The sequence below is a fragment of the Halyomorpha halys genome, unplaced genomic scaffold, assembly GCF_000696795.3.
Source record: "Halyomorpha halys isolate HHAL.00 unplaced genomic scaffold, Hhal_1.1 Scaffold107.1, whole genome shotgun sequence".
NCBI classification, from domain to species: Eukaryota; Metazoa; Arthropoda; class Insecta; order Hemiptera; family Pentatomidae; genus Halyomorpha; species Halyomorpha halys.
In genome coordinates this window covers 51,149-62,078 of record NW_027112128.1, presented here as the reverse complement: position 1 = coordinate 62,078, position 10,930 = coordinate 51,149, and the positions used below count along the sequence as shown (strand labels likewise).

At 30.8% G+C, this 10,930-nt stretch overlaps 2 protein-coding genes across 2 annotated transcripts; one reads left to right on the top strand and one right to left on the bottom strand.

Moving 5' to 3' along the window:
* Positions 1 to 1,330: 1,330 nt before the first annotated feature.
* On the top strand, positions 1,331 to 3,784 carry LOC106677746 (cuticle protein 18.6-like). Its single transcript, XM_014415836.2, has 2 exons — positions 1,331 to 1,413; positions 3,407 to 3,784. Exons 1-2 carry the CDS (start codon positions 1,402 to 1,404, stop codon positions 3,728 to 3,730), a joined length of 336 nt encoding a protein of 111 aa, XP_014271322.1. The 5' UTR covers positions 1,331 to 1,401; the 3' UTR covers positions 3,731 to 3,784.
* Positions 3,785 to 8,048: 4,264 nt separating this feature from the next.
* Positions 8,049 to 9,808, bottom strand: LOC106677715 (larval cuticle protein A2B). Its single transcript, XM_067050139.1, has 2 exons — positions 9,711 to 9,808; positions 8,049 to 8,785 (listed from the first exon to the last, which is right to left on the bottom strand). Exons 1-2 carry the CDS (start codon positions 9,717 to 9,719, stop codon positions 8,231 to 8,233), a joined length of 564 nt encoding a protein of 187 aa, XP_066906240.1. The 5' UTR covers positions 9,720 to 9,808; the 3' UTR covers positions 8,049 to 8,230.
* Positions 9,809 to 10,930: the final 1,122 nt, after the last annotated feature.

The following is a 10,930-nucleotide window of genomic DNA, read 5'->3' as shown; positions in this document are numbered from 1 at the left end:
ATCCTTATTCTACCATCTTATTTACAGAAGTAAGAAGAAATTATTATATTTCAAAAGAGTATGTTTACCATAAAAGGAAAATTAATGATATAAGGGTTAAAATCAAGTGAGGGCTTGTGGAGGTCGTCTTGGGAAGTGTAGGGCTCGGCGAGCCCCCCCCTTGGAGTAGGCCGTAATGAATACTACCTTGGTACTGCTAGGGTTAAAGTAAGTTCAAACTTCTGAAAACTTAATTCCAAATTTTTATTTTTATTTTCTCAGAAAGTAAATACTTCAAAGTTTGTAAATTCAATCATTTAATAGGTTGTGTTGATCTAAACAACTGGTCAAAATATTAATCTGGTACTTAAATGGCTTTAATGTTAAAATAATTACAAACTAAAGGTCTCCTCACATAAATTCAAGTCTTAACTCTCTATAATTATTACAGCAATGCTAGTATAGAGGTTTTTATGAAATTAAATAATCCCAACTATAAGCTATAAGAAACCCACCAAAAAAGGACTGTTTAATAAATATTTGGAAAAATAAAGACTAATTATGACTTCATATATTTGCTTAATATTTTAAGCTCAAACTGTTATAAACATTCTTGAGATATCACTGTTTAATTTGAACAATCAAATCTATGAACTGGTTAAGAGTTTATCTCAAAATATTCTTATATAAGCACAGATAGAAAGAATTAACAAATTTTATACAATCATTTTTAGGACAGTTCGACGTGTCTTTTTTTCAGTAAGAAAATTTTTTTTTACTTTAAAACATTTTATTCCACAATTTTTAACATTTCATAGATATTCTGTAACATCAAAAAAAGGAAATATTTTGGAATAGAAATAGATTCTTCAGAATTAAATTAAGAAATTATTAAATATTAGATATTTTAAGAGGAGAATCTCAAAACTAAAAATCAAATAAAAAATGTTGAAAGTTTAGAAAAATGGCTTTGTAAGATGGTGAAATTAAAAGCTAATTATCATCAAATATATATGATGTCATCAGTAACGTATAAAATTTGACCATGTTATTACTAATAAACAATTTGAAAAATTTGTAAAGGATCTATTTCAGTCGAAAATTTATGAACTTATTGAATTTGAAACTTTAACTTTTTCGTATTAGCTAGTGGTAAATAGTTTAAACGTGTTTACAAAATTAAATTAAATTATGAATTCTTGTTTTATATTTGAAGAGTAAACTTAAAGCTTTGCCTTTTTATCGAAAAATGGACGAAAAGTAAAGGGAGGAAAACCTGATCTTATTTCAAACATTGGCCCTGTTCGAGGAGATGTCCCCATCAAAACACCAGTGGGATGAGCAGCGATGTTGCAAACCCTTGTGTATATAACGTCCATCGGCTGTCCATTGGGTCAGTCTCCAACCCATCTCAGCATCAATATGGTCGCAAAGGTAAATGAGATTGAAATTAATTAATGTTTCAATTTTTAATTGCATTATATTAATTAAAATCAACATTGTTCTACTTTATAATGAATAATAATTATATTTTTATTAGAGCATGAAACTGATTAATACAGCTTTGCTTATCCCCCTTATTAATTATAAATGTCATGTCAAAATTTAAACATTGAAACAACAGTGGAAAGCTCAGTCGACATACATAATCACCAATCAGACATGGTTTACAAGGTTATCCTCGAAAGAATCGATTCTCAAACTTTAATATGTTGAAACTGTGTATCCTGAATTATAAACTTATAAAATCGAATATTTAAAAGAAATTTGAAGCTTATGAACATTATTTCAAACGATGAACTTTATGTTGTTTTTTGTTGTTATTAAATAAATATTAAGTATGCCAAGTTGAATGTGCTAAAAATAAAAACAAAGCTAATTTGTATACAATGTAAGTATATAAAAAAAAAAACACTAAACTGTCTCATAATATTTTAGTTCCAAAACACTACAAATGTTCATTGGTTCCTAAAGCACTAGATTTTTTTTCTCACTAAAGGTAGCACTGTTAGTTACACACATGTACCCAAAAGTGAATATAAAAGTTTTGTTTTTCGTTCTATAAGGTATACTACAATTACTCATGAATATAAATAACAATAGGTAAAGGAAGATGGTCAGGGTTGCGGTCAAAGGAAAAACAAAAATAGTTTACAACTATTTATTTTCCGACGTTTCGCCCCACTTTGTAGGGCTTCATCAAGGCTCAAAAGATACAAAATGATACAATGATAAGAATAAAAATACAAAGATAAGAATAAAAATAAGTATCAATGGCAAGAGTAACAATTGCAAGTTTACTCTTGCCATTGATACTTATTTTTATTCTTATCATTGTATCTTATCTTTGTATTTTTATTCTTATCATTGTATCTTATCTTGTTTTATTATTATTTAAAAAAACAAAATACTTTAAGATTCTTCTAAAAACCATTGTTAATCGGAATTCATATCATATAGATGTCTAGGGGTGAAGGGGTCTTTCCAAAAATATATTTGAAAATTAGGATGCTTTAAAACTGCATTTTGACTCACTTTAATTGTGCAAAGGTTTATTAAAATCTTTCAGCTAAAGTAGAAACAACTGGAAAGATAATGAATTAAATGGTTCTAAAAATGAATTTTCACAAACGTAAGTGTAGCAAGAACCTTCCGCAACTTGGCTCTTGTGGTCCACTTAAGGACAGCGGACCACTTGGTGGTTGGATAAACTGTGCATTAATTCTTATTAAGTATAGAATGTCCAAACAGGCCTTCTTAAACTCATAGAAATGGGTTATGTGTTTACTAGGAGTTTAGCGCTTTTGTCTGATTGTTTGAGCAATACAATCGAAAATTAGTTCTCCAATCAATTTCCTAATTCGAGTTCATAAATCTCTGACTTAAAAGATTATTAATTATAAAATTATATTTTTATAATTTCATACTAGCATGAATTAAATCCAAAGAAGGTCCGTTCAATAAGAAGTCTGTTCCACCGACCACCTTAGTCTGTCAAAAATCTATTTTTCCCTTTTTAAGCCAGTACCCCGTAAGTTTTTAACAGTTTGATAACAGTCAAATGTTGTAGTTGCAACAAATCTAAGAATAATTGGAACATTAATGAATTATTAATCTAGGATAGGATTCCTGAAACTCTCTGTGATATTTTTCTACCTGGATTTAATAATCATTCAAGAGTGACACTCAAAATATAATTCAAAAACTACAAGTCGATGATGGTTGCCTCAAAAAAATTATATGTAATAAAGGTTTCAGAAAGTCATTGTAATTCTGACATTCAGAACGATTCTTCAGGCATCAGTCGCATGATCAAAAAATGTTGGTACGATTTTCTTTGCAAATAATTTCGGAGTATTTTAATAAAAGGGATTCCATGATTACAATCACTACATAAACATTTTATGTGTTTTTTTTTTCAATGTAGTATATCATCGTCGTCGCAGCAGTGGTCGCCGTAGCCTACGGCCAGATCCTGGCTCACGCTCCTGTTGCCGTCGCTGACGAGTACGACCCACACCCATCATACTCCTTTTCTTACTCAGTCAACGATGCTGTTACTGGAGACTCCAAGGGCCAGTCCGAGACTCGTGATGGAGATGTCGTCCAGGGAACTTACTCCCTCGCCGAACCCGACGGTTCCATCAGGATCGTAGACTACACCGCTGACCCAGTCAACGGATTCAACGCCCACGTCCACAAGGATGCCCCAGCCGCCCATGCCGCCCCAGTCGCTCCCATCTACGGTTAGAAATCAAGAAAAATATGAAATATTTTGTAAATAAATAATTTTACCGTTACAAAATTCTTTAAATCAGTTTAAAACATTACAAAACCTAATAATTCAACTACAGTTAGAAATAAAAAATGAATACAAAACAACTTATAGCTATATTTTATTTTCTGTAAACGATATTTTATTTGGATGTAAAACTACTTAAAGAAATGGAATGAGAGGCAGCAGTACTCAGTGACATCTGTTCCAGGTATGATATCAACATTAATTGTAAACAATGTGAGAAGTTTAAGGTAGGTACATACTTTTTTGGGATGTGACGACTTTTTATCTAATATAAATTTGCTAAAAGTTTTACTATTAATTTATTTATTCTACGTCGAAGGAGGCATTTCTGCTTTTTGTACAGCCGCGTATACTTTAGCTTTATTCACGTCACAACTGTCTTTAATTAAGTCTGCCGTTGCCGTACATGTACTATATGATCAACGGTCATCTCACCATCTCCACAGACGACACAGTCTGAAGACTCAACCACTCCTGTCCTCTTCAGGTGGTGCCGCCAATAGTCATGTCCAGTAGCCAACCCGAAGTATATCACTGCAACCACTCTTGGTAAATGAATGGCCCGAAGCGTTATTGCTGAAAGAGCAGAGGAAAGGAGTAGAGGAGAATGTGGGGGCAAGCAAGAACTGGGCGCCATTTCTGGACCCTATGAAGCGCCCTCTATTACCTCAAAAATAATCATAGTGATTATCATTAATCTCGCTTTATCAATGAAAAATTATATTGATTTTATATTAGATAGATCTTACCCTCATTCAAATTGTCTGGCATTTAAATGACGAATTTACTCAAAAACATTTTTCAAACTTAAATACCTTCAATTTTTATAATTTAAGATTAATGATCCTAAATGGTTGTTAGCAGTAATAAGCAATGAATAATTACAAAATGCGAAAGAATTTTAATCATAATTGGAGGAGAAAATCAATGTTTCCGTGGTTCCATGTTTTTGTGACAATACCAGATTTTACATTCACCTACCTACATCGATCCTCATTAATAATTATAGGGGAAAAAATGCAATTTTTAAACATACAAGGAATTATTTGATTTCAAAGTTAGATGGTAAGTTAAAGTTTTGTGAGGAGCTCAGAGAATTTTTAAATATTATTTTGACATAACTGTCTGATGTTCAATTAAGAGTTGCCAGGAAATACACATACATTTTAAATAAATGCTAGTTATTTTCTAATCATTCTGTATTTTTCTTTTCATCATTAGTATTGTTTTTGTTCTAGCCCTGATTAAGGATTAACTTCTTTCAAATTTTTACTCATTTGTGTTCTTTATTGACGTCGTCCCCAACCATCTTCTCTTCATTTACATGTAAATTTTAATTTATTTAATTTTTTAAGTCCCCTTTTTAAAATTTGGCCGTATATTGTAATGGGGATCAAAGATGAAATTTTCACCACATTCATAGGAATAATTTATTAAATTATATCAAAATAAGTAATGTAAATCTAAAGTACAGTAAGATTTTAAACACGTTAATTCCTGTTTATAAGACTTGCATTCAGTCTGCGGTACCCCGAACCGAGTTTTTCCCTCCACGTCTCAAGGAAAAGGCACGAGAGCCAGAAAATTCAGATTGTATAATATACTTTCACTCAAGATAATGAAAACGAGTAGTTTGAACATATTTGGAGTTGCTCAAAATGTTACACAAACTTCCTCAGAGCCCTTAAGCCCTCCTAAAGCCATTACATAAATTATTAGTTAATAATGACATAGAGGCCGCTCTGCAAACACTCTGAATCTAATTTACGACAATATAGGGAAAACGTCCTTTGTTTATGAGTTCCACTTCATATGTTTACTAATTAAAATAGGAATTAAAAAAATAAATAAATACAAGTGAAAAGAGTTCGCATATTTTTCTCTCTTCCTAGAATCTTTCATTTTAATTTTTATTTTAGCTACTCGTAAGTGAATTAAATGATTTATGTCTTCTGAGAATGTAAATATTGAATTAGCAAAAGCTAAATAAAAACCTAAAGTGGTCCTCTTCACCTTTCATTTATGTTTCCGCTGTCATTTTTTCCCCAAAATATAGCGTCACTTTATTTTTGAATTAATTGAAGGTTTTTAATTAATGTGAATTCCACACTAGAACTCTAAAGTATAATAGTTAAATTAAATACAGTTGTGAAAAAATAAAATGATATAAGAGAAGAATGGGGAACTGCGTATCTAAGGAAAAGTTTAGTGACACCCAATTTTTTATAAATAAACTCTTACGTATTATCTATAATTTTTTCTCTTTCTTAGTCTAGCTTCTAAGGTTAAAAAAATCACTAATCTGCAGATTATTAAATACTATCAAAAATCTATGAGCATATTTATTGTAATATATGAGAAGCTGCCTGTACATTTCATTTTGAGTTTTAAAATACCCATGTTTTTAAAAAATACAAATCTTTAAAACATGGGTATAGATTTCTAAAAGCCATATCCTTCTAAAACTGTTTAAAATCAACAAATCATTATCATGATAAAACGGGGAATCCAATACGGGTTCGTTTCAGATTATTTTAGTTTTTAATTGTTGAGAATTCGCTCATTTATCAAAGTAGTTAATATAATATACCAGAAAGTGTATAGTTTTCTGGTTATACAAAAAAAAATTGAGTATTAGCAAATTTTTTTAAACTATTTTAATTAAGAAATTTATACGAAAAATTTATAGTGATAGTCTGATTTTTAATACTCATTTTTTTAGGAACATTTTTAAGACCCTGTACATTTAAAGGTGATCGTTATTCTGCACCTAAAACAAAAGGGAAGTCATCATAAATAATTTTAAATTTATTAGTATGGTAGGTTTTGAGATTCACTGGTCAGTAAGTGAGATGTTTCAATCACGTACAGCCAGTTTTTATCATAATGATATACTATATAATATAATGCGATTATTTTTTACTTTAAATTAAAGAAAACAAGATGCAAGTTTAAATAATAGAAACAGTTTAGCGGTTGAACTGTTGAAAGTAAATAGTAATCTAGAATAATTAAGTCTAAGCTAAACATTCAATTTGTGATTAATGGGGCTAATTATGAATACATCCAAGATTCCAAGATATAATTAAAGTAAATCGTTTTTCTACTCAACAAGATCCATCACATACACCGTTAAAAACTTTATTAATTAATGGTTTAAGAATTTTAATTAGCTTTAGGTTTAGATATGAAGTTTAAAATAAATTACTACGTTCAGTAGGAGAATATTTATGTCATTCTTTGATGAATATACGTCTATTATGTAAAAGGATTCTGATGTAATTAAGGAATAATAATCTTATGTCTTAAGGAATAATAATTATTTTCTTTATTTATATCATTTTTTTTATCATTAGCTCACGAACCAGATCGGTTCTCTTCAGATTTACAGGAGATGTTGAGCGAAGATCCCACAACAATAACAAAACTTTTTCACTTTCTGAAAATCATTAATATTTATGATCACATATAGTCTAACTAATTGTAATTGTAAATTTGTAAATTGTAATGAAATGCAACTTTTAATAGTAATAGTAATTGTAATTTTAAATTTGTAAACTGTAATGTAATGTAACTTGTAACAGTAATTGTTGTTAACTTTCTCACTTTGTAATTATATGTAACTTTCTCACTTTGTAACATTGTAAATATGTCAATAGTAATGTACTAACTTTGTAATTTCAGTGTAAATGACCCCAGTGGTCGAAACACTTAAGTAAATAAATAAATAAATAAATATAATTTTTCATTTATTTGCATAGAAGTTTTACTTAGATACCTCTATGTTAAAATAGAACTAGAATAAGAACCTGGTAAATTTGTCTTTTAATTTTAATAACTCCGAAAAATAATTTTTTTGGTATAGAACCATATCAATATCATTTTCTCGCAGCTTCAGCAAGTTTATTTATTTATTTTTGTCACATCCAAACAAAGAATGCATTGGACAATATAGTCGAATACCTATTTTTTTCAATGTAGAATCCCCCAAAATAATATACATGGATAGTGGTGACAGCCCTTTTGCCCTCCCATATTTATTCAAACAATTATTTTTCTATGTTCCAACAATTCTAAACCAATTGTAGCATTCATTCACTCCTTCAGAGCCACTGTAATAAAATATGTCATTACTTATGATGGACATACGCATATGTGCAATGGTATTATATTTAATTTTCTCGTTATAGGCAGTAGAACAATTAGAAGAATAAGTATTTTAGTATTTAGACTTTTTAAATATGGTATGAACTAAAGAAATGCAACATCTATTTTTTCTTTTTATTGACTATTCTTTATTTGTAAATTTGTACAATTTTCAGGATTGTAAATGTATTTATATTCATATAAATATTTGATAATGTTTAATATAACAGCAATTTTTAAAATACCTTCTAATATTTATGATATCTCAGAACATCATGGAGAGACTAGTTAAATAAATTAATCTTAATGAAAGAGAGCTGGGGCACCATAACCATAACCAAGTGGACTAGAAATTCCCAGAGGAGCATGAGCAACAGCAACTGGAGCGTGTGCGACAGTAGCAACTGGTGCATGTGCGACAGCAACTGGGGCATGGGCCACAGCAACTGGGGCAGTGTGAGCAGCAGGAGCATCCTTGTGGACGTTAGCGTTGAATCCGTTGACTGGGTCAGCGGTGTAGTCTACGGTCCTGATGGAACCGTCGGGTTCGGCGAGGGAGTAGCTACCCTGGACCACATCTCCGTCACGAGTCTCAGTCTGTCCCTTGGAGTCTCCGGTCACAGCGTCGTTGACGGAGTAGGAGAAAGAGTAGGATGGATGTGGGTCGTATTCGTCAGCAACGGCAACTGGAGCATGGGCTACTGTGGCGACTGGAGCATGAGCGACAGCGAGTGGAGCATGGGCCACAGTTGCTAATGGAGCATGAGCTACAGCCAGAGGAGAGGAATAGGCGGCACCGGCAAGATATTGTGGAGCAGCAGAAGCTGCGGAAACTAAGGCTACCAAGGCCAAAATTTTCTGAAAAGTAATAATATTTATGTTAATGTGCAAATAAATCAAAAAGTTTATAGCAATATATTGACGAAATAAAGCCTATTTGAAGAAACAATAACGTAAATAATCTCTTAGGGCTGACTAGAAATAAAAACAGTCTGTATCTATCTCTATACCTTAACTGTATTTTAACTAAATCTTATCAATTTTTTAAATAAGTTATTTAAATTTCATTGAATCTATAACGAATTTGTTTAAGGTGTTAATGAATTTTAAAGTTTTTTCAAATTACTATCTATGAGACTGCTACAATATCCAAACATATCTATTTCTTGAAAATATATTCATTCTCCACTAATTACCCAAGCAACCATAAGATTTGCATTATTGTTTGGGATTCTGATAATATTTAGTATTTAAGTAAGTACCTGTTGGGGGGAACCCGGCAAGAGGCCCTTACCAATCTCTTGGAGCTAACAGTTACCACAGCATAGTAACTAAGGTATGAGTGGTAAGATTAATTTCTTAGGACCGCCAAAAAATTAATACTGCTCCAGGTGGGAATCGAACCCACCACGTTCCAAACAGAACGCTCTGAGACCTACACCCCTACTCACGCAGCCTTCACGTTTCTGTTTCTGATCATAAATTTGATTTTAATACGAACTATGTACTATTAGAAATATGGCGGACAAATAGTGGAGGAAATGCAGTAAAATTATGAGTTATTATGATATGAAATTCTATGGTGTAAGTAAATAAATAAGAAAATAACTGAAATATAAGTCTGAGTTCATAAAAAGTCCTACTTTTTAGATTAGTTGAAATAATTATAAACATTAAGTTAAAACAGATATAATATATATTCTTGTTAAAAGTAAGTAATTCCAATAAGGTTTCCTTGCTTATTATTATCATTATAAATAAACCCATTAATACGATTGCTTACCATGAACATGGTGATGGTGGTGCTGGAATCTCGATTCTGATATCCAACCAAGTTTGCTGGGTTTTATAGAGAAGCAAATTCCCCACCAGAAAGAGGATTGTGTGTGGCAATCTAGAACTGTATTGCGAGGGATCCTCCAAATTGTATCTGGGGCAGCTAAATCACGAGGTGACCCTGCCTCCTGTCCTCGCGGCTAACCGATGTCCTCTTCGATTGTTCTGCTCGTCTTTGTTGGTATGGTAAGGGTAGAAAGAGATGAGGGAAGGAATTAAAAAGCTGAATAATCAATCTATATAAATAAAAATTTAAAAAATTAAAAAAATGTTTATTAGAGCTTATCTAAGATCTAAGAAAGTTCTTAATCGTTTTACACACTGTTTTTTTTTCTTCAAATGTAGTCCTTGGAATGTTATTAGCTATTGAGATCGTAGAGTAAAAAATTCAAAATTTAACATTAATCGCTCATGATTCTTTCATGTATATGAGCTGTCATGGGATCATCTATGCAAAGAAAAAAAAATCATCTAAATCTGACAAGTATTAGCAAAGACATAAGGAACTTTCGATATCACTTATCCACCTATAAATAATTATGCCCAATTTTTTTCAATACACTTACGGCGTATTACTGAGGAATTTGAGATAGCGAATTTTAAAATTTCTTTTGTAGTTCTCTCAAAGCATTGCCTATATAACGGGAAAGTTATGTGAAATCCCTGAACACATTAGAATAATTTTAGCTTCTTTGTAGTTGGAAAAAAAAATTAACGTTCATTTGTTATTTATTTAAGATCTTAAAAAGTTAATAACCAATTCACACTCTGTTTTTTTTAAATATTCGTTATTGTCCTGGGACCTATTAAGTAGATAAAACAATGATCAAAATTAAACACCAATTTTTTCATAACTCAAAATATATACATTTTTTCATATAATTTATATGAGGCATCATGATAAGTAATCAGATTGCCTTAGCATTGAAAACAAATCACATAAATTGACCAAGCATTAGTAGCAAATTTTCAATATCACCTATCTATAAAAATAAAAAAGTAATGTTTTTTTGTAACTTATCTAAGATCTAAGTTTTAAATCTGATATTTGAAAAGAAGAAGAATTTTTTTACAAAATAAAAAAAAAATAATCAAATCGGACAGTTATTAACAAATATATGGTCTCGTTTTCCTTATACTATATTTTAAAAACTTTTTTCGAGAATT